At 51.5% G+C, this 23,529-nt stretch overlaps 1 protein-coding gene across 3 annotated transcripts; it reads right to left on the reverse strand.

Annotated features, from left to right (window-relative positions):
* Positions 1 to 2,093: 2,093 nt before the first annotated feature.
* LOC140710602 (beta-glucuronidase) lies at positions 2,094 to 23,529 on the reverse strand. 3 transcript variants are annotated; one of them, XM_073012632.1, is made up of 12 exons: positions 23,240 to 23,529; positions 21,524 to 21,709; positions 21,032 to 21,216; positions 20,704 to 20,846; positions 16,999 to 17,186; positions 15,912 to 16,064; positions 15,522 to 15,700; positions 15,291 to 15,437; positions 10,797 to 10,881; positions 8,991 to 9,167; positions 5,737 to 5,872; positions 2,094 to 2,471 (listed from the first exon to the last, which is right to left on the reverse strand). In XM_073012632.1, exons 1-12 carry the CDS (start codon positions 23,447 to 23,449, stop codon positions 2,305 to 2,307), a joined length of 1,956 nt encoding a protein of 651 aa, XP_072868733.1. In that variant the 5' UTR covers positions 23,450 to 23,529; the 3' UTR covers positions 2,094 to 2,304. The 3 variants fall into 3 exon arrangements, with proteins under 3 accessions (XP_072868733.1, XP_072868734.1, XP_072868735.1); XM_073012633.1 differs by lacking the exon at positions 21,032 to 21,216 and having other exon boundaries at positions 23,240 to 23,460; XM_073012634.1 differs by lacking the exons at positions 20,704 to 20,846; positions 21,032 to 21,216; positions 23,240 to 23,529 and having other exon boundaries at positions 21,524 to 21,695.

Genomic DNA, 23,529 nt, shown 5'->3' on the forward strand with positions numbered 1-23,529 from the left:
TCCAAAAAAGAAGCTGAAACGCGGTCTTTTTAGACTCAGTAGGAGCCTTATATTCTTGAAGTCAATACTGTAACCTCATTTCTAATGTATACAGGGTTGATTCTTTTTCTCTTAAATCATATGTAACTTTCAGAAGATTCAGAGTCCTCAGACCTCTAGATCTTGGAATTCCTGTGGGTTTATGATGTATGTGATTGTTAAGAATTAATGACAAAATGTGTCACTGCCTACTATTCTGTGAACACTCAGAATGTATTAATGAGCTGTTTTTCCATAGTTTCACTTTGGCTTACCTTAAATACTCCATGTATAATCCTCTAAAAAGGTAGCATCGGCAAGAAAGAGGAATCCATTGGAAATACAGCTGAGCTATCCTTCATGGACTAGAACACGTGTGTTCTGTGCTGGAGCTTAAGACCTGTGGAAAGGGGCACTGACCCCACCGGGCGCAATGGCTCACACCTGTAATCCCAGCACTTTGGGAGGCAGAGGTGGGTGGATCACTTGAGGTCAGGAGTTCAAGACCAGCCTGGCCAACATGGTGAAACCCCGTCTCTACTAAAAATACAAAAAAACTAGCCAGGATTGTGGCGTGTGCCTGTAATCCCAGCTATTCAGGAGGCTGAGGCAGGAGAATTGCTTGAACCCGGGAGGAGGCTGCAGTGAGACGAGATCACGCCACCGCACTGCAGCCTGGGCAACAGAAGAAGACTCCATCTCAAAAAAAAAAAAGGACTACCCCTGATTTGTAAACCATTTAGATGTGTCTACTACATTTAACTTTTCTTAATGTTTGTCAACTTTTATTCATTATACTTTGACATACTGGAACACAAAACTTGATTCCTTTGAAAACTAAAGAGAGGTTGATAAAAAATATACAAGCCCTAGATTCTTAATTGGAACTGACTACACTCTCATTTTTTAAAAATGGACTGACGATGCCTAATAAAACCAGGCGAAATTAACTTTATTCTTTCTTTCATGGAGCTTGCACAGGAAAGCTAAAAAGGAGGGTCTGTGTGGAGACAGGGGGCTCAACCACAAGAGAGGGGGAAATCAAGTTCTATAGCAAGAACCATACTGGAGGCCGGGCACGGTGGCTCATGCCTGTAATCCCAGCACTTGGGGAGGGTGAGGCAAGCGGATCACCTGAGGTCAGGAGTTCAAGACCAGCCTGGCCAACATGGCGAAACCCTGTCTCTACTAAAATTATTTTAAAAAATTTAGCTGGGAGTGGTGGCAGTTGCCTGTAGTTCCAGCTACTTCGGAGGCTGAGGCAGGAGAATTGCTTGAACCCCGGAGGTGAAGGTTGCAGTGAGCCGAGGTTGCACCACTGCACTCCAGCCTGGCCGACAGAGCAAGACTGTCTCAAAACAAACAAAACAAAATTGTATTGGTTCACTGTCTTTCAACTGACTGGACAGCAAAAGGAATATTTTCCCAAAGCATATACTTCAAATCAGAACTGATGCACCATCCTTGCCTCACTGGAGCCCGTGAAGAGAGGGAGGAGAGATTCCTTAAGGAAAGACTGTGCTCTGGGAGGGGGTAGGTGGCGTCATTTCGGGGTGTAAAGCCATGGAATGCTGATTTGTAGGCAGAGTTGTTTAAGGAGGTCTTGTCACACTCAGTGGCATCCGTTATGATAAAGCCAATGGGCGTTTACACTCATCTGCCCGTTTCTGTCAAGACCCTATGGCTGAGGTCAGAACGATGTCCTGGGAGAACCAGTTACCTCTAACCTTCCCGTTCAGACACTGCCAGCTGAACTATGTGGAAACTGGCTCACAGACCCTGCTAAGTGCTGCAGCATGACAGCGTTTCTATGAATTTGTTGGTACATGTGGGACTTTAGCTCATCTGAGTCGTGGAACAGCAGCTGTGAAAGTCTTCTACTCACTCCCTGTCGAGGCTGGCCCGGTTTGCTACACAAACACGGCGGCCCTAGGACCGTGGGGCTATTTCTGCAGATGCCCTCTGGAACCAGCTGCTCTGAACTTGGTGGGGGTGTTGGAGCAGCAGTTTCTCCAAAGTCCACACATAGTTAAGGCTCTGAAAACAGCGCGACGCACAGAAATGATTTCAGATGCTTTTCAGTAGCCACTTTCATGCCAACTCTTTATTTCCATACTAGAAAATCTTTTATTTCCACCTTGTGTTCCCTGCTAGCACAGATGACCATAAAACCCAGGCCAGAAACGTTCTGGTCTGCCGTGAACAGTCCAGGAGGCACTTGTTCTGCTGCTGTGGAAGTCACCCTGACTCGGGGAGGAAGGGACACGCAGGTGGTGTCAGTCTTGCTCAAGTAAACGGGCTGTTTTCCAAACACTGTGACTTGGCTATTGAGTGGGGATACCTGGTTTCATTGGCAATCTTCCAGTATCTCTCTCGCAAAAGGAACGCTGCACTTTTTGGTTGTCTCTGCCGAGTGAAGACCCCCTTTTTATTCCCCAGCACTCTCGTCGGTGCTAAAAAAAACAAAAAAAAAGACACAAAGTGATTCAGATGACTTCTGATGGGTCAAGTTAGAACCACACTGGAGCCAAGGTAGGCACTACAGTGTCTTGGCTCTGTAGTCTTGTTTTTTTCTTTTTTCTCACTGTCCCCCAGGCTGGAATGCAGTGACAATCATAGCTCCCTGCGGCCTCAACCTCCTGGGGTCAGGCAATCCTCCGCCTCAGCCTCTATGAGCACCACCATGCCCAGCTAATTTTTTTTTTTTTTTTTTTTTTTTTTTTAGTAAGGACAAGGTCTCATCATGTTGCCCAGGCTGGTCTCAAACTACTAGGCTCAAGCAATCTGCCCTCCTCAGCCTCCCCAAAGTGCTGGGATTATAAGCACGAGCCACCATGTTCAGCCAAATGTCCTGTTATAGTTTCAGGATGCTTGCTGTGAAATGACAATTTATGGGTTGAAATATTTAAACACCACTGCTCTGCTCCAACACTCAGGTTTCCTGATGTGTTAATTCCTCGTTTTCTACTCTGTTATGGGAAAAACCCAAAACAGTGGCTGGGTGTGGTAGCTCACGCCTGTAATCCCAGCGCTTTGGGAGGCTGAGGCAGGTGGATCACCTGAGGTCAGGAGTTCGAGACCAGCATGGCCAACGTGAGGAAACCCCGTCTCTATTAAAAATAAAAAAATTGGTCGGGCACAGTGGCTCATGCCTGTGTAATCCCAGCACTTTGGGAGGCCAAGGCAGGCAGATCACAAGGTCAGGAGTTCAAAACCAGCCTGGACAATATGGTGAAACCTCATCTCTACTAAAAATACAAAAATTATCCGGGCATGGTGGTGGGTGCCTGTAGTCCCAGCTACTCAGCAGGCTGGAGCAGGAGAATTGCTTGAACCCAGGAGGCAGAAGTTGGAGTGAGCTGAGATCGTGCCACTGCACTCTAGCCTGGGTGACAGAGTGAGAGTCCATCTCAAAAAAAAAAAAAAAAAAAAAAAGCACCAAAAGTTTATCTTTTACTTGCAAAAATAAGGTTTACATGCTGGCTTCCCAGCTGTCTGGTAACTAGGTAGGCAGAGGGCTGTGGGTATCTGGGACAGTTACCCTTGAAAAGGCTTGGGTCTTTCTGAAGAGATAGCACCTAGTGGGAGCCAGGGTCCTGACCAGCCACAGGTGCCTACATGGGACCTACTCATGGAGTTCAAAGTCCTCTGGGGCAGGGCCGATGTTCAGCTTGTCAGCACCCACCACCAGTGGTCATCAGGCCTGAACTGAGGCTGGTGGGAAACACAGCTGGCAAAGACCCGTCAGGGCTGTGCTCTCAGGACATTCTCTGTCCCCAATGAGACCACCACTAAATGGAAATGTTAAATGCAAAGGAGGCCTTCCCTACCAAAAGGTTCAAGACTTTCTTCCACGAGTGAACACAGGCACGGCCAAGTACTTCGTCAAATGCAGCCCTTACAACACCCACAAGGTGGCAGCATTATCCCCACTGGACAGGTTCATGATAAGCTTAGGCGACTTGCCCATCGTGATGCACCTCATTTCTTTTTTCTAAGATCGAGTCAGCTGGCCACAATGGCTCACGCCTGTAATCACAGCACTTCGGGAGACCCAGGTGCATGGATCCCCTGAGGTTGGTAGTTCAAGCCCAGCCTTACTAACACGGAGAAACCCTGTCTCTACTAAAAATACAAAACTAGCCGGGTATGGTGGTGGGTGCCTGTAATCCCAGTTAATTGGGAGGCTGAGGCAGGAGAATTGCTTGAACCCGGGAGGTGGAGGTTGCAGTGAGCTGAGATAGCACCACTGCACTCCAGCCTGGGAAAAAAGAGCAAAACCCCCTCTCAAAAAAAAAAGACTCTCACTTTATTGCCCAAGCTAGAGTACAGTGGTCTGATCTTAGCTCATTGCAATCTCCATCTCCCAGGTTCAACCGATTCTCATGCCTCAGTCTCCCAAGTGGCTGGAATTACAGGCATGTGCCACCATGTTCGGTTAATTTTGTATTTTTAGTAGAGACGGGGTTTCTCCATGTTGGCCAGGCTGATCTTAAACTCCTGACCTTAGGTGATCTGCCCACCTCGGCCTCTCAAAGTGCTGGGATTACAGGCGTGAGCCACCGTGCCCAGCCTGCGGCTCATTTCTTATCACATAAATCCTCACGCCTGTCCACAAAACTGCCATCACGGATATCCCCAGAAACCATTTATTGCAGGTGCCACGCAGAGGAGAGCTTCCTGTTCTCCTTTTCCCTTTCCCTCTTCCTTCTCACCTCATCTTGTTCATTCATTCATCCCTTTTCCACTCTCACTTTTAAGCTTTAGCCTTTCAAAGGCCTGTCTTCCCCGGTAAGTAATATAATTCCCACCATTACCATATCCTTCTCCAACCCACCAAACTGCCATCCTGAGTTTACAGTAAGTCCATAAACTAAGAAATGGGACACATTCATTGCGAACATGGCAGCCCCTCATCTGTCCCCATGTGAGAACACAGATCTTATTCTCTTTGAAGACCAATTTTGTTTTTTAAAGGCAGGTCTCGCTCTGTTGCCCAGACTCTCGCGCAGTGGTGCAATCACAGCTCACTGCAGCCTCCAACTCCTGTGCTCAGGTGATCCGCCTGCCTCAGCTTCCCAAGCAGCTGGGACTACAGGCACACACCACCACGCCTAGCTAATTTGTTTTTGTAGAGATGGGGTCTTGCTATGCTGAACAGGCTGGTTTTGAACTCCTGGCCTCAAGCGATCCTCCCAGCTTGGCCTCCCAAAGTTTTGGGATTATAGGCATGAGCCACCATGCCCGGCCTGAAGACTTTTAAATGCTGCCTCATTCAAGATGCGTTGAAACTCACCTGTATTCACTTTCGCAAGTGAGTAATGTACAACAGCCTGAAATACCTTAAGCTTCTCAGGCTTTGTACCCTACTATGGAATAATGAGTGTTTCCCAAAAGTAAATCCATAATGAGGTCCCGTTTTTCCTTCCTCCCTGGCTATGAAATAGACAAGAACAAGGCAAGCTAGCCATTTCCGTCTCACCATAGCTGACTCTCCTGTTTGCTTTTTGACCACATTTGGGAGGCGGGGGCCTGACTGCTTTCCTGCTTCCTAAGCACAACTTACTTTTCCTACGAAATTCTCAACACAACCTACATGGATTAAACCAGCTTCCCCACTGTTTCCAATATTCTTACAATCGAAATGGCCAGCATTGGCAAGGCAACCTGAAAAAATAAGGACGGGTACCTTATCCCAGGAGCCAAACTGCCACTTACACTGTTCAGTCATGAAATCGGCAAAATTCCAGATGAGCTCTCCAACCACGTACTTTCTGCGTTTTTGATCCAGAACCACATGGTACTGCTCTAGCAGACTCTTCTGGTACTCTTCAGTGAACATCAGAGGCGGGTCCTGGGATTCAAGGCAAAGAGAATAAGAGTCAGAACTGGCAGAATTGTAAAGTTCGATAAAAATAAAGATCCACTTGATGGTGACCAAAATATCTGTCCTCGCAGGGGCTATAGTGACTGCAGGACTCACTGATGCTGGGGTAAAGACAGCCAGGGAAGGATGTAACCCAGAATAAAAAAGGAGGTTTAAAAAGAAAACAACCTTAATGAGCAACTGCTTTATTTATAAACATAATTTGATACTCGCTTTACATTACTTTTCCACCTCTATCCGCTGGTACAGTCTTAAGGCTACACTACACTACAGGTAAAAATATGTCTTTGGGTCAGGTGCAGTGGCTCTTGCCTGTCATCCCAGCAGTTTGGGAGGCTGAGGTGGGAAGACTGCTTGAGCCCCGGAGATCAAAGCAGCAGTGAGCTGTGTTCACAACACTGCACTCCAGCTTGGGTGACACAGCAAGACCCTGTCTCAAATAAATAAATAAATAAATATAATTAAATTAAACTAGGCTGGGCATGGTAGCTCAGGTCTGTAATCCCAGCACTTTTGGAGGTCGAGGCAGGAGGATCACTTGAGCCCGGAGTTCAAGATTAGTCTAGGCAATACAGTGAGACCCAGTCTCTACAAAAAGCCTAAATATTAGCCAGGCGTGGTGGCGCACGCCTGTGGTTCCAGCTACTTTGGGGGCTAAGGAGGGAGGATCGCTTGAGCTCAGGAGGGTGAGCAGTGAGCTGTGATTACGCCACTGCACTCCAGCCTGGGCAACAGAGTGAGGCTGTCTCAAAAAAAATTCTTTTAAACTAAATCAATTCAGTTATCCTAGTCATATATCAACACCTCAGTAGCCATATGTAGCTAGTGTGTACCATTTCAGACAGTGCGAATGTACAACATTTCCATCATTGCAAGAGTTTTTTTGTTTTTTTTTTTTGAAACAAAGTCACCCAGATGGGAGTACAGTGGTGCCATCAGAGCTGAATGCAGCCTCGACCTACTGGGATGAAACAATCCTCCAACCTCAGCCTCCCAAGTATCCTGGACTATAAGCACTCACAACCATGCCTAACTAATTTTAAATTTTTTTGTAGAGATGGGGTCTGTGTTACGCAGACTGGTCTCAAACTCCTGGGTTCAAGAGATCCTCTGACCTTGGCGTCCCAAAGTGCTAGCATTCCAGGTGTGAGCCACCAGGCCCAGCACTGCAGAGGTTCTATCAGCACTGACCTAGACCCTCTCGAGAGTTTCTTAAGAGTTTAGAGCTGGGACTTGGCGCGGTGGCTCATGCCTGTAATCCCAGCACTTTGGGAGGCCAAGGCGGGTGGATCACTTGAGGTCAGGAGTTCAAGACCAGCCTGACTAACATGGTGAAACTTCATCTCTACTGAAAATACAGTATTAGGTGGGCGTGGTGGTGCGTGGCTGTAATCCCAGCTACTTGGGAGGCTGAGGCACGAGAATCACTTGAAACTAGGAGGTGGAGGTTGCAGTGAGCCGATTGCACCACTGCACTCCAGCCTGGGCGACAAGAGCGAAACTCATCTCAAAAAAAAAAAAAAAAAAAAAAATTCAGAGCTGGTTACCTTTTCAAAAAGGATGAGCAAGCGAGCATATCCATGAGCCAACTCCCCCTGCTTAACTAGTTTGCAGAAGTGGCATTCTGTAAGCATGATAAATTTAAGGGTGCAAACAGAACAGCATAGTCCACTGTGGGTGGCTATTCCCTGTGTGTCAACGGGAGTCCCAGGAGCTATGACAAACAAGTGTGAGCTGGCTGGGGTGGGAATGAGGGGCTGGATGGGGTTCAGCAATCCACATGAAAAAAAAAAACCTCACAAAACAAACCAACATATCTTTAGTGAGGACAAAAAAATCAGATGGATTAAAAAAAATGGGGACAGGCTGGGCATGGTGGCTCATGCCTGGATTCCCAGTACTTTGGGAGTCCAAGGCAGGAGAATCACATGAGGCCAGGAGTTCCAGACCAGCGTGATAGCGAGACTCCATCTTTACAAAAAAAATTAAAAATAGGCTGCCCATGGTGGTGATGCCTGTAGTCCCAGCTACTCAGGAGGCTGAGGCAGGGGAATCGCTTCAGCCCAGGAGTTGAAGGTTGCAGTGAGCTATGATGGCACCACTGCACTCCACCCTGGGCAACAGAACAAGACCCTGCAGAAGAAAAAAAAAAAAAAAAAGAAAAGGCTAGCACAGTGGATCACGCCTGTAATCCCGGCACTTTTGGAGGCCAAGGCGGGAAGATCAGTTGAGTCCAGGAGTTTGAGACCAGCCCGGACAATATAGCAAGACCCTATCTCTAAAAAATAAACATTTTTAAAAAAGAATCGTTTAGTTGGTGATTATGTTGCCAACATGGGAATTCCAGGTAGAAGAAACAGCTCAAGCAAGAGCGGGAGAACAAACGAGGGCAGTGGAAACAGATCAGTGGCCGGGAGTGAGGGGAAAAGAGGATGAAAACCCAGGAGAGAGCAGAGGACACTGAGTGTCCTGACCAGGGTTCAGGGCTTTGTCCTATGGGCCTGGGGGAGCCGATGACAGGACTCCCAAAATTGTCACCTGTGGCTGGCGCAGAGGCTCACACCTGTAATCTCAGCCCTTTGGGAGGCTGAGGCAGGAGATCACTTGAGTCCAGGAGTTCAAGATCAGCCTGGGCAACACAGCAAGACCTCATCTCTACAAAAGTAAAAAAATTAGCCAGGCATGTTGGCATGTGCCTATGGTCCCAGCTACTCAGGAGGTTGAGGTGGGAGGATCACTTGAGCCCAGGAGGTTAAGGCTGCAGTGAGCAGTGATCACACCACCACACTCTAGCCTTAGTGACAAAGAAAGATCCAGTCTCAGACGCAAACAAATACAAATTTGGATTTGCTAGAAAGACTACTTGGGCACAGGTGACAGGAGGCTGTCTAGAAACAAAGCCGGTAAGGAGGCCACCTCTGAGGACGAAGCAAAGGGGGCCGAGGCGAACGTGGATGAGGCAGAGGGAGGAGAGCCCAAAGCTGAAGTGAGGGGAGCAGTGCAGTGGGCGCAGGACAGGCCGGGGGAGGTGAGTGACATCTCTGCCTCGAGAGAAAACACAAACAGAAAGCTCAACACTGCTTACCTGGTGAAACCCAACAATCGTTTCCGCTCCATACTCGCTCTGAATAATGGGCTTCTGATACGTCTTATACCAGTTCTCAAACTGGGTGGTAAGCTGCCGCTGAATCAACTCCAGGTGCCCATAGTCGTGATACCAAGAGTAGTAGCTGTTCAAACAGATCACGTCCACATACGGAGCCTAGGACCAGAGCGGCAGGGACCGTTCAGCACCCACAAGACAGCATGACTCAGCACTCACACACTGTGGGGGCTTCTCTGACAGAGAAGGTAAGAAGGGGATGTAATCCCAGCACTCTGGGACGCTGAGGCAGGAGGATGGCTTGAGGCCAGGAGTTCGAGACCAGCCTGGGCAACACAGCAAGACCCCAGCTCTATAGAAAATAGTAGTAAGAAAATTAGCAGGGCACGGTGGCTCATGCCTGTAATTCCTGCACAACGGGAGGCCAAGGTGGGAGGATCGCTTGATCCCAGGAGTTCGAGACCAGCCTGGGCAACATCACAAGTCCCCATTTCTACTAAAAACAAAAAACAAACAAACAAACAAAACACCTAGAACGGGAAGAGCTGCCTCCTGGGCCTGAGAACATGCAAGTACACCAATTGAGATCCTGAAATTACCCTGCTCCATAGGCAGGAAACATGGTCACACAGTGGCCCAAAGGAGGCAGGCCAGTCACTCCACGGTGATGCTCATGACATGCGCAGCTGGGAAGGGCTGTGAGAGGCACAGCAGCTGCCAACGCACGGTCCTCAGCCAAAGCCCAGGGCTCGCGCCACTGGAACTGTGTCCTCTCCAGGCAGCACTCCCATCCTCGGGCTTCCCCTCACCTTGCCCTGGAGAAGCGTTCCCACCCGAGGGGCCGATGAAGTCATTCTCACAGAGAATCTTTTGTTTTATTTTGGAGACATAGTCTCGCTCTGTCGCCCAAGCTAGAATGTTAGTGGTGCGATCTCAGCTCACTGCAACCTCTGCCTCCCGTGATCAGGTGCTTCTCGTGCCTCAGCCTCCCGAGTAGCTAGGATTACAGGTGCGCGCCACCACGCGTGGCTAATTTTTTGTATTTTTGGTAGAAACGAGGTTTCACCAGTTGGCTGGGCTAGTCTTGAACTCCTGACCTCAAGTGATCCGCCTGCCTCAGCCTCCCAAAGTGCTGCGATGATAGACGTAAGCCACCACGCCCGGCTGTCACAGAGAATCTTGAGGCAGCTTTCAAGAGGGAGCGCTGTGGGCTGTAGAGGACTTGCAAGAGTCCATCCTAGGAGCAGGGCAGGGAAGACCGAGTAGGACCACCCCCAGCTTCAGCAAAGCAGTGCTCACGGCTGAGCAGCAGAAGCTTCTGTGTCCAACTGGCTAGTTTCTAATGTGTCCTGAACATACTTCTTTCTAGTAAAAATGCTGGCTGGGTGCGGTGGTTCACACCTGTAATCCCAGCACTTTGGGAGGCAGAGGCGGGGCGGATCAAGAGGTCAGATAAGAGACCATCCTGGCTAACATGGTGAAACCCCATCTCTAGTATAAATACAAAAAAGTTAGCTGGGTGAGGTGGCGGGCACCTGCAGTCCCAGCTACTCGGGAGGCTGAGGCAGCAGAATGGCGTGAGCCCTGGAGGCGGAGCTTGCAGTGAGCTGAGATCGCACCACTGCACTCCAGCCTGGGCGAGAGAGCAAGACTCTGTCTCAAAAAAAAAACAAAATAAAAAAAACCCAGACTGGCAGCGCATGGTGCTTTCCAGCTGTTCCAATGAGCAGGTTTCAGGACGAGCCTAGGCAAGGCAGGGAGAAGTGGGATGGGGGCTCCCAGGCTCACCCCCTTGTCTGCTGCATAGTTGGAGTTGGTCACAAAGGTCACAGGCCGGGAGGGGTCCAAGGCTTTGGTGTGAGTGATCACCATCCTGTCCACAAAAGGCAGAAGACACGGGTTCTGTAGGTCCAAGGGCTCAGACACCCTCCCATCCTCTCTGTCCCATCTTCCCCCGCCAGAACACCACACGGGGCCAGGCAAGATGGCTCACACCCGTAATCCCAGCAGTTCGGGAGGCCGAGGCAGGTGGATCACCTGAGGTCAGGAGTTCAAGATCAGCCTGGCCAACATGGTAAACCCCTTCTCTACTACAAATACAAAAATTAGCCGGGCATGGTGGTGCGCATCTGTAACCCCAGCTACTCGGGAGGCTGAAGCACAAGAATCACTGGAACCCGGGAGGTGGAGGTTGCAGTGAGCCGAGATCGCGCCACTGCACTCCAGCCTGGTCCACAGAGCAAGACCCTGTCTCAAAACAAACAAACAAAAACAAAGGGGAAAAAAAAAGCATGGAGCTGCTGCTTTCTTCCCTAACTGGAGATGTATTTTAAGTAAGGGCACATGTTCCTCTAGTCCTAGACCGAGCTCTCTAACATCACTCTTTCTCCCCCTGTCTCTGAATCCTATCTTCCCAGAGGTTAGCCACCCTTCCAGGTACACAGAGCCGAGGCCACTGGGCTGAACACTGCTAAAAATGAGGTTGACTCCCTGAAACAGCTCTTGAACACAGGAGTGGATGGGTGCAGAATTGGGTGGGGTATTTATTAATGCATCAAGCAAACAGGGGCACTCCCTGGAAAGTAGGCATGGGGCTGGGTGCGAGGTGCTCAGCAGTGACTCAAATCTAAGTCCACAGGTCCTGGGCAGTGGGAGTGGAGACGTATGCACAGAGAAATGGTGCAAGAGCCGGGCACGGTGGCTCACGCCTAGAATCCCAGCACTTTGGAGGCTTACTAGAGACCAGCATTTCAAGACCAGCCTGGGCAACAGAGCAAGACCTGGTTTCTACAACAAATTTAAAAATTAGGGGCGGGCATGGTGGCTCATGACTGTAATCCCCCCAGGACTTTGGGAGGTTGAGGCAGATGGATCATGAGATCAAGAGTTTCAGACCAGCCTGGCCAACATGATGGAATTCCATCTCTACAAAAAATAAAAAAAAAAACTAGCCAGACATGGTGGCACACACCTGTAATGCCAGCTACACACGAAGCAAAAGAATTGCTTGAACCCAGGAGGTAGAGGTTGTAGTGAGCCGAAATCACACCACTGCTCTCCAGCCTGGGCAACAGAGCAAGACTCCATCTTGTGAAAAAAAAATTTAAACTTAGCCTGGCATGGCAGTGCACGCCTGTGGTCCCAGGCATTTGGGAGGCTGAGTGGGGAGGATCGCTTAAGCCCAGGAGGCCGAGGTGGCAATGAGCCGTGACTGCACCACTGCACTCCAGTCTGGGGAAGAGCGAGACCCTGACTCTGAAAAACAAACAATGAAAGAAATGTTTCAAATGGAAGTGACAAGTGGTGGCAGGAATTGGGCTCTGCTAGACAATAAACATAACTTGGACCGGAGACTTAGGGACAGCCTCTTAGAAGAAATGACCCTTAGGAAGGGTGCAGTGGCTCATGCCTGTAATCCCAGCAGTTTGGGAGGCCAAGGCGGGTGGATCACCTGAGGTTGGGAGTTCAAGATCAGCCTGACCAACATGGAGAAACCCCGTCTCTACTGAAAATACAAATTAGCCGGGCATGGTGGTGCATGCCTGTAATCCCAGTTACTCGGGAGGCTGAGGTGGGAGAATTGCTTGAACCCAGGAGGCAGAGGTTGCGGTGAGCCGAGATCGCGCCATTGCACTCCAGCCTGGGTAACAAGAGCAAAACTCCATCTCAAAAAATAAATAAATAAATAAGAGGAAATGGCCCTTATACTGAGTAGAGTTAACCAGGAGGGATGAAGGGAAGAAAAACCCAACAGAGGGACCCGTCCGTGCTCAGAGCTCCCAGCACCCACCCAAGTCCTCCACAGTATAGACTTTTTTTTTTTTTTTTTTTGAGGCAGGGTCTTGTTCTGTCACCCAGGCTGGAGTGCAGAGGCCTGATCTCGGCTCACTGCAACCTCCGTCTCCCAGGTTCAAGCGATTCTCCTGCCTTAGCCTCCGAAGTAGCTGGGATCAAAGGCGCGCACCACCATGCCTGGCTAATTTTTGTATTTTTAGTAGAGACGGGGTTTCATCATGTTGGTCAGGCTGCTCTTGAACTCCTGACCTCGTGATCTGCCCACCTCAGCCTCCCAAAGTGCTGGGATTACAGGCGTGAGCCATCACACCTGGCCCTTTTTTTTTTCTGAGAAACAAAATCTCACTCTGTAGCCCAGGCTGGAGTACAATGACATCAGCTCGGCTCACTGCAACCTCTGCTTCCCGGGTTCAAGCAATTCTCCTGCCTCAGCCTCCCAAGTAGCTGGGATTACAGGCGTCCACCTTCCCGCCCAGCTAATTTTTTTACTTTTAGTAGAGATGAGGTTTCAATATCTGTTGGCCAGGCTGGTCTCCAACTTTTGACCTCAGGTGATCCACTCACCTTGGCCTCCCAAAGTGCTGGGATTACAGGCGTGAGCCACCACGCCCAGCCTAGACTGTTGTTGAAGCCTGTTTTCCTCCTTCCTCGGTTCATTTCTCCTTTTATGCCCTCCCCAATCATTGCTCTACCCATCCGAAGGCTGTGACTGGCACAGATCAGAACAGAACCCCCTACCTCAAGTTCCAAACCCACACTCTCCAACAGCCAGGCTCTCAGATGGGACGCTTCAAAGCCTTGGGACAGCCTGGCTGAACCTCTCCAGCCTGGGTGGCTCCCTCCAAATCCTGCCTCAGAAAACAGGCATCTCCTCTGGCCACCTCCCAAAGAAGCCTGTCTGGAAGCCTCAAACACCTGCTCCTGGAAGCCTGTACTCTTCCCCTTCCCTTCGCAACAAACGTCCTGTCCACCCAGTCCTGCTGAGCACACCCTGTGGCCTGAGCTCTGAATTGTCCATGGCCCAGGCTGCGACAACTTCTCAGAGCCTTCTGCCTGCTGCAGACTTGGCTCAGTCCAAAGCACTGCATGAAATTGGGGTGTGCTGTATGAGTCAAGAAGCATTTCTACCACCTCTGCTGCCTCTACTGCGAGTGAAAAACCTATTCTGAACGCTGAGTTAGAACTGCACGATTGTAAGGAAGAAAAGGGGGCCAGCAGTGGTTCACACCTGTAATCCCTGCACTTTGAGAAGCTGAGGCAGGAGGATCACTAGAGGTCAGGAGTTCCAGGGCAGCCTGGCAAACATGGTGAAACCCAGTCTCTACTAAAAATACAAAAATTAGCCGGGCACGGTGGCTCCCACCTGTAATCCCAGCACTTGGGAGACCGAGGTAAGTGGATCTCCTGAGGTCAGGAGTCCAAGACCAGCCTGGCCCAACATAGTGAAACCCCGTCTCTACTGAAAAATGTAAAAGTTGGCCAGGCGCAGTGGCTCACGCCTGTAATCCCAGCACTTCGGGAGTTTGAGGCGGGTGGATCACGAGTTCAAGAGATCGAGACCATCCTGGCAAAAATGCTGAAACCCTGTCTCTACTAAAAATACAAATATTAGCAGGGTGTGTTGGTGTGTGCCTATAGTCCCAACTACTCAGGAGGCTGAGGCAGGAGAATCACTTGAACCTGGGAGGTGAAGGTTGCAGTGAGCCGAGATTGTGCCACTACACTCCAGCCTGACCACAGTGAGACTCCATCTCAAGAAAAAAAAAAAAAAAAAGGAAAAGTTAGCTGGGCGTGGTGGCCCATGCCTGTAATCCCAGCTACTCAGGAGGCTGAGGCTGGAGAATCGCTTGAACCAGGGAAGCAGAGGTTGCAGTGAGCTGAGATCATGCCCCTGCACTTCAGCCTGGGCAACAGAGGGAGACTGTATCCAAAAAAAAAAAAAGAAAAAGAAAAAAAAAGAAAAAATTAGCTCGTCACGATGACACACATTTATAATCCCAGCTACTTGGGAGGCTAAGGTGGGAGGATCACCTGAGCCTGGGAAGTCAAAGCTACAGTGAGCCAACACTGAACCACTGCACTCCAACCTGGGCAACCAGAGTGAGAACCTGTCTCAAAAAAAAAAAAAATAATAACCAGGCTAGGCACAGTGGCTCATGGGTGCCTGTAATCCTAGCTACTCAGGAGGCTAAGGCAGGAGAATCACTTGAACCCGAGAGGCAGAGGTTATAGTGAGCGGAGATCACCCCACCACACTCTAGCCTAGGCAACACAGCGAGACTCCATCTCAAATTTAAAAAGTGGGGAAAAAAAAAAAAAAAAAAAAAAAAATTTGGGTGGGTATTTGGTCCCTGAATGTCCAGGTATAGACGGCCTTGCCATTGGGCTAGACGGGAGGCTGATCTTGAACAGCACACGCCCACCCCAGCCAGCTGCCTGCCAGGGTCTCCTCCCCAACCTAGCTGAGGGCAGGCAGGGGGCACTCACTTCAAGTAGTAGCCGGCAGATTCTAGGTGGGACGCAGGCTCGTTGGCCACAGACCACATCACGACGGCGGGGTGGTTCTTGTCCCTGCGCACCACTTCCTCCATCACCCGCATGTGGTTCTGCAGGGACACGTTGTTGAAGAACTGCCTGCAGGCCAGGAGGGAAGGGACAGAGGGTCATGGTGCAGCTCACGGGCTGGGCAGGCGGAGCAGGTGCACAGCAGGAACTCACGGCAGTGCCAGGCCCACGCCAGGACACTCATCGATGACCACAATCCCATAGCGGTCACACATCTGCAGCACTTCCTCGGCGTAGGGGTAGTGGCTGGTGCGGAAGGCGTTGGCACCAAGCCAGCGAAGCAGGTTGAAGTCCTTCACCAGCAGCGGCCAGTCGAAGCCCTTCCCTCGGATCTACGGGACAGCAGAGCCGAGTGATCCCTGTCCCTGTCGAAGCTGCACTTCCTCTGAGAGCCGGGACCCTGGAGAGCCACCCCAAGAGTCCCCTCTCCATTTGGAGCCATTTGCCTCATTGCCCTGAGCTGCCCTCAACTGCAGGGCACAGGGAAGGTGAAAGTGGAGGGTGACCAGAAGCAGCCCCAAGGATCCAGGAGCCCCAACGCACGTCCGCATCCTCATGCTTGTTGACACCGTGGAAATAGAAAGGTTTCCCATTGATGAGGAACTGGCTTTCGGTGACAGCCACAGTGCGGATCCCCACAGGGAGTGTGTAGAAGTCAGACACAGGCCCCGGTGACATCTGTGCAGTCAGCCGCACCTACAACAACCAAAGCACCAGGTGTGAGCACCCCAACAGCCTGAGCCCTCTGCCAGGAAGGCCCCTCGTGCACCCCAGCAGCTGCCCCTGGGCCTGTAAGCAGAGATGCAGCAATCAGAGGCTCTGCTTTTCCCTGGCTGACCCTGGGACCTGCCCTTCAAAACGGGGTCTTCCCCTTGACCAGACAAGGAGGCTCATGCCTGGAGTTCTCACATTTTGGGAGGCTAAGGCAGAAGGATCACTGGAGTCCAGGAGTTCAAGACCAGCCTGGCAACAGCCTGAGACCTCATCTCTATAAAAAAAAATTTTTTTGAGACAGTCTCACTCTGTCCCCCAGGCTGGACTGCAGTGGTGTGATCTCAGCTCACTGCACCCTCTGCCTCCTGAGTTCAAGCAATTCTCCTGCCTCAGCCTCCCGAGTAGCTGGAATTACAGGTGTGCACCACCATGCCCAGCAAATTGTCATATTTTTAGTAGAGATGGGGTTTCACCATGTTGGCCAGGCTGGTCTCAAACTCCTGGCCTCAGGCCATCCACCCACCTCAGCCTCCCAAAATGCTGGGATTGCAGGCATGAGCCACTGTGCCCAGCTTACAATTTTTTTTTCTTTAATTAGCCAGGCATGGCACCATGTGCCTGTAGTCCCAGCTACTCAGGAGGCCAAGGTAGGAGGATTGCTGCAGGCTGAGAGCTCAAGGCTGCAGTGAGCTGTGATCAGGCCACTGCACTCCAGCCGGGGTGACAGAGTGAGACCATCTCAAAAACAAAACAAAAAACAAAACAAAACAAAACTGGGCCTCCCACCAAGGGTGAGAAACATCAGAAAGCTCAGAGGACCACGCTGCCCGTTCACCTGTCCTGGGCTCCTGCTGAAGTCAAGGTCACCAGATGCGGGCAAAAGACCTCCCTTGGGCAAGCCCCAAACCACCATTACCTCCAACGAGTACAGATAGGCGGGGCGTTCGTGCATCAGGTATGGCCACCAGAGCCTGGCACCCGGCACCTTCAGCTGGCCCTGGGTGCCTGTCCCGTTCGCCACGAGTTTGTTTTCTGCATCCAGAAGACGAACTTCCAACTCGAACAGGTTACTGCCCTTGACAGAGATCTGGTAATTCACCAGCCCTGCGAGAAACGAGAGAGAGCAGGGCTGAGGGAGGGACACGACCTGAGTGGCACAAACGGGAGTGCCCTGCAGCCACTGCTGCCAGGCAGCCATTTGTTTCTGTTGCTTTTTTTTTTTTTAATTTTTTAAATTGTTTTTGTTTTTTTTCTTGAAACGGAGTCTCAATCTGTTCCCCAGGCTGGAGTGCAATGGCATGATCTCGGCTCACTGCAACCTCCACCTCCAGGGTTCAGGTGATTCTCCTGCCTCAGCCTCCCAAGTACCTAGGATTATAGACATGCACCACCATGCTCGGCGAATTTTTATATTTTTTAGTAGAGATGGGGTTTTGCCATATTGGCCAGGCTGCTCTAGAACCCCTGACCTTAGGTGATCCATCCGCCTTGGCCTCCCAAAGTGCTGGGATTACAGGTGTGAGCCACCGCACCCAATGCTTTTTTTAATTTAAAAAAAGATTTTTTTTGGCCAGGCACAGTGGTCACACCTGTAATCCCAACACTTGGGGAGGCTGAGGTGGAAGGATCGCTTGAGCCCAGGAGTTCAAGACCAGCCTGGGTAACACAGGGAAACCACTTCTTCCCTAAAAACACAAACAATCAGCCGGGCGTGCTGGTGCGTGCTTGCAGCCCCAGCTACTTGGGAGGCTGAAGTGGGAGGACTGCTTGAGCCAGGAGTTCGGGGCTGCAGTGAGCTATGATCTTGAGGCAGGGTAGGTAGTCAAGAAGTGACTGTGTCCTTTGGACATGCCAGCCACGGCGTTGAGACACGTGACGTGTGAACACGCATGTACAGCTACTGCGCATGTGCAGCACCCAGAGGACAGCCCAGAACGTGCTTACAGTAACACCTCTTCCCAGCTCCTTAGGAATTCATCATGGAAGACACCCAGAAAGGGAGTTTCCCCAGTAATAATCGGCGCTGTCTCATCCTTACGAGCAGCCTGTCCTGAATTCTGTGTCTCAGGGTGAACCGTGTGTTTTGCACTTCATTATTTTTTTTGAGTTGGGGTGTTGCTCTGTCACCCAGGCTGGAGTGCAGTGTTGCAATCTCAGCTCACTGCAACCTCCACCTCCCGGGTTGAAGCAACTCTCCCATCTCAACCTCCTGAGTAGTTGGGATTGCAGGCTCACACCACAATGCCCAGCTAACGTTGGCTAGGCTGGTTTGAACTTCTGAGCCCAAGTGATCCACCCACCTCGGCCTCCAAAAGTGCTGGTATTATAGGCATGAACCACTGCACCCAGGCTATTCTAAACTTTACTTCCAAAATACTTTTCCTGGGCAATAAATTGCTCTATGTTGCATTGCGTTTGCTGTGTGATTCTTTTTTCAATTGTTTTTTATTTATTTATTTTATTTTTTCTCAGACAGGGTCTCACTATGTTGCCCAGGCTGGTCTGAAACTTTTCAGTTTAAGCGATCCACCCACCTTGGATTCCCAAAGTGCTGGGATGACAAGCATTAGCCACCACACCCAGCCTAAATTTGTTTTTCTTTTTCTTTTTTTGAGACGGAGTCTTGCTCTGTTGCTCAGGCTGGAGTGCAGTGGCGCAATCTCGGCTCACTGCAAGCTCCCCCCTCCCAGGTTCAAGCCATTCTTCTGCCTCAGCCTCCAGAGTAGCTGGGACTACAGGCACCTGCCACCACACCCAGCTAATTTTTTTTGTATTTTTAGTAGAGACGGGGTTTCACTGTGTTAGCCAGGATGGTCTCGATCTCCTGACCTCATGATCCGCCCGCCTCCCAAAGTGCTGGGATTACAGGCGTGAGCCACCGCACACGGCACCTAAATTCTTTTAAACTTAGAACTGCAGCCTTATGACAGCTGTCAATAATCTTGCCACTGCACTCCAGCCTGGGTGACAGTGCAAGGCCTCATATTAGGAAAAGGAAAAGGTAAGTTTTTTTTTTATTTATTTTTTTGATATGGAGTCTCTGTCACCCAGGCTGGAGTGCAGTGATGTGATCTTGGCTCACTGCAAGCTCCGCCTCCTGGGTTCACGCCATTCTCCAGCCTCAGCCTCCTGAGTAGCTGGGACTACAGGCGCCCGCCAGCACGCCCGGCTAATTTTTTGTATTTTTAGTAGAGATGGAGTTTCACCGTGTTAGCCAGGATGGTCTTGAGCTCCTGATTTCGTGATCCGACTGCCTTGGCCTCCCAAAGTGTTGGAATTACAGGCGTGAGCCATGGCGCCCGGCCTGAAATATGTACATTTTGAAAAAGAAAAAAACTTAAAACAAAAATTTTTCATAAATACAGGATATCCCAGTGGCTCATGCCTGTAATCCCAGCATTTTGGGAGACTGAGATGGGTGGATCCCGAAGTCAGGAGTTGAACCAGCCTGGCCAACATGCTGAAACCCCATCTCTACTAAAAATACAAAAATTAGCTGGGCATGGTGGCATACGCCTGTAATCCCAGCTGTTCAGGAGGCTGAGGCAGGAGAATCGCTTGAACCTGGGAGGCGGAGGTTACAGTGAGCCAAGACGATACCACGGCACTCCAGCCTGGACAACAGAGAGAGACTCCATCTCAAAAAAAAAAAAAACCAAAAAAACCCCCCAAAAAAAACAAAAAAAAAAACCTGGGTATGCCCCAGCTGGGTGCAGTGGCTCACGCCTGTAACCCTTGCATTTTGGCAGGCCAAGGAGGGTGGATCACCTTAGGTTAGGAGTTCAAGACCAGTCAGACCAACATAGTGAAACCCCATCTCTACTAAAAAAAATACAAAAATTAGCCGGGTGTAGTGGCAGGTGCCTGTAATCCCAGCTACTTAGGAGGCTGAGGCAGGAGAATTGCTTGAACCCAGGAGGCAGAGACTGCAGTGAGCCGAGATCACACCACTGCCCTCCAGCCTGGTGACAGAGCAAGCCTCCATCTCAAAAAAAAAAAAAAAAAAAGAAAGAAAAAAAAAGAAAGACAGGGTCTCCCTCTGTTGCCCAGATCAGAACGCAGTGGCACAGTCATAGCTCACTGCACCCTTGACCGCCCAGGCTGAAGTGATTTTCCTGCCTCAGCAGCTGGGACTACCGGTATGCATCACCATGCCTGGCTAATTTTTTAATTTTTTGTGGTGATGGCCTTGCTGTGTTGCCCAGGCTGGTCTTGAACTACTGGCCTCAAGAGATCCTCCTATCAGGGCCTTCTTGCAAAGTGCTGGATGACAGGTATGAGCCATCGTGCCCGGACCCCCGAACCTGCCTGTTCCTTGAGCATGACGTGTAGCAAGGGGAGCTGGAGTGAGAGCAGCACAGTGGCGAAGGGACACGACTGCCACCCTGAGCTGTGTGACGTTAGGCCAGACCCCTCTTCTCCAAGGGAGGTCAACCACACAGGTGATTTCGGGAGCCCGTGCCCACTCAGACAGCCTGGAATTTAGCTTTGTAGGTGGATGGGAACCTGTGAGGGTTTAGAGATGCTGGGAGCACCTTTTTCCTGGGAGAGCTTTCCAAACAGGGAACAAACAGAGCCACCCTGGGCCCCGCTGAGGGAGGATCCTACCAGAAGCCCTCACCAGTGTCGTGCTCCACGCCGGTGGTGACAGTGATGTCATCGATGTAGGCGGTGGGTGTCGTGTACAGAAGCACAGACCGCTGCAGTCCCGCGTAGTTGAAGAAGTCAAAGTATGTATTCTGGACAAAGTAACCCTTAGGATACCTAGGGTGGGAGGACTGTGGTTCGCTGGGCCCTTGCCCTGGGTCCCTTGACCTCAGCTCACATGCCTTCCCAGCCTCCCCAGATCCAGGGCCTCCACTCTGCAAAGGCCACCCTGTCCCTAGCAGGAAGACCACGGGGTGGGGCGGGAAGGTGGGTGCGTGCAATGGAAGCAGGATGGTACCCACTTGGAAATGTCGGTCAGGTATTGGATGGTCCCTGGTGGCAGGGTGGTGGAGGTGAGTGTGTTGTTGATGGCAATAGTGATGCGGAGCTGGGAGGACAGGGGCCCCACCTGGACCAGGTTGCTGATGTCGGCTTCAAAGGGGAGGTAGCCCCCCTCATGCTCTAGCGTGTGGACCCCATTCACCCACTGCAGACACAGGAGACATGGGGAGGGGGTGGCAGGTCAGGGCATAAGGAGGTGCCCAGCTGTCGGGCACTCCCTCACATATCCAACAGTATGGGGCTCTGGGGCCTGCCCACTAGATGGGAAGAATGGCATCCCAATGGGGTAGATCAGGCCACCTATCCCCCTACACAGGGCACAGCACCCAAGGCAGGGCACGGCCCCCCACCATCCCACCCCGGCAGACAGGCTGTGGTTGGCAGTTGGGGGTCCCATGCTGGTCGGCAGCCGTGCCCACCCACCCGCCCTGCCTGCTCCTGGCCGCACTGACCACGATGGCATAGGCGTGGGCACTGCCAATCCTCAGCACCACTCTTGTGCTCAGGTCCTGGGTCCATCGCTCCGGCAGGATCACCTCCCGTTCATACCACACCCAGCCTACAAAATGCCGCAGACGCCAGTCCTGGCTGATGTCATTGAAGCTGGAGGGAACCGGCATGTCCAGGGTGGGGCCTGACTGTGGAGAGAAAGGCCGGGCTCAGCTCCTAGGCCCCCAAAGGGATCCGGGACCAGTGTGCTGCACAGCTGTGTCCCAGGCTTAGTGCAAAAGCCCTGACACATTGTGAGGACTCTTGGCGGAACAGACAGATAACTTGCTGATAACAGGTCAACTGCCAGGGCGGTTTGTGCACCTGGGCCAGGGGAGCCAGGAGTTCCTCCTCAGAGTGGATGGGGCCCAACAGCTCCCAAGACAGGAGCGAGCCCAGGGCCACATCCCAGCCAGAGGCAAGAAGGTTCAGACCCATGACTAAGGCAGATGGCCCATTGCATGTCACAGGGAGGAAGGCTGGTTGGGGGGTTAGGGGGGAGCATTGCTTAGGACACTGTGAGTGGGGCCCACACTGGCACCCAGCCCCCTCCTCTCTCCCTCCTGTACTGAATGCTGCAAAGTCAGAAAAAGAGGATGTAGACCAGGCAAAAGCAGCCCAGACCTCACCCGGTTCCACTTCTCTGCTGACCACATCCGAGTCAGGAGGGGAACACGGGTGGTGTCCTTGGCCTGATGTCACGTCCTATCCTCTATCTGAACCTTAAAAACCAGAAAGCTGACCTCAGGACGTCTAAACTGTTCCCTCCTCCCAATCCCCGGGCCCAGCTCTGTGCAGTGCATGCTGCTGTGCCAGGGGAGTGTGTGGGTGGTTCCTGCCTGTAATCAGCACTTTGGGAGGTCCACATGGGAAGATGGCTTGAGGCCAGGAGTTCGAGACCATCCTGGGTAACTAGTGAGACCCTATATCTTTTAAAAAAAAAAAAAAAAAAGTCTCACTGTGTCGCCCAGGCTGGAGTGCAGTGGCATGATCTCAGCTCACTGCAACCTCTACCTCCTGGGTTCAAGCAATTCTCCTGACTCAGCCTCCCAAGTACCAGGGATTACAGGCGTGAACCACCACACTTGGTTAATTTTTATATTTTTAGTAGAGACGAGGTTTCACCATGTTATGTTGGCCAGCCTGGTCTCAAACTCCTGGCCTCAGGTGATTCACCCGCCTCCGCCTCCCAAAGTGCTGGGATAACAGGTGTGAGCCACTGAGCCCGGGTAAGATTTTTTGTTTTGTTTTGCTTTTTAGCCAGGCGTGGTGGCCCCAGCTAAACTGCGGGACGGGAGAATCGAGTGAGCTCAGAAGTTAGGATGGTGCCACTCTCCTCTAGCCTGGGAGACAGGTGCAAACTCAGTCTCAAAAAACATTTTTTTAATAAAAAATAAATATTAAAACGAAGGACACTGCACAGGCTCAGCCTTCGCCTCAGGAAGGGGTTCGGCAGGAGTCTTTTCTCCTCCAGCCTCCTCCACCCCGGCCCTCCAGAGTGCCCCCGTTCCCCCGTCCCCCCGTCCCCCAACCCCGCGCCCCCTAAGCCCGTTGACCTTTAACCTCCTGCAGGCTCCCAGCTCCGGGAAGCCCAGGGGAAGGAGCCTGTGGGGGCCCGGGATCCCCTACTCCCACCGCCGGGCTTCCGGACGCCTCCCGGCCCTGCCCCGAGATCGCACCTCCCGCAGCGGCCGCCGGTACCACTGCTCCTCAAAGCCCCGGCGTCGGTTGTCGGAGAAGTCGGCGCGGAAGCTCCAAAGGCCGTCCAGCTCCTTGCGCTCCCGCGACTGGCTCTCCCGGGGGTACAGCATCCCGCCCTGCAGCGCCAGCGCGCAGCCCCACAACAGCGGCCCAAGCACCGCCCAGGCCATCGCCAAGCCCCGGGCCATGCTTTCCGCTCGCCTACTCCCCCGCTCCCCTCTCCGTCACTGTCTGCTGGGCTAAGAAAAGCGCGGGAGGTGCCCGTAGG

This window comes from Chlorocebus sabaeus, chromosome 28 (assembly GCF_047675955.1).
Source record: "Chlorocebus sabaeus isolate Y175 chromosome 28, mChlSab1.0.hap1, whole genome shotgun sequence".
NCBI classification, from domain to species: domain Eukaryota; kingdom Metazoa; phylum Chordata; class Mammalia; order Primates; family Cercopithecidae; genus Chlorocebus; species Chlorocebus sabaeus.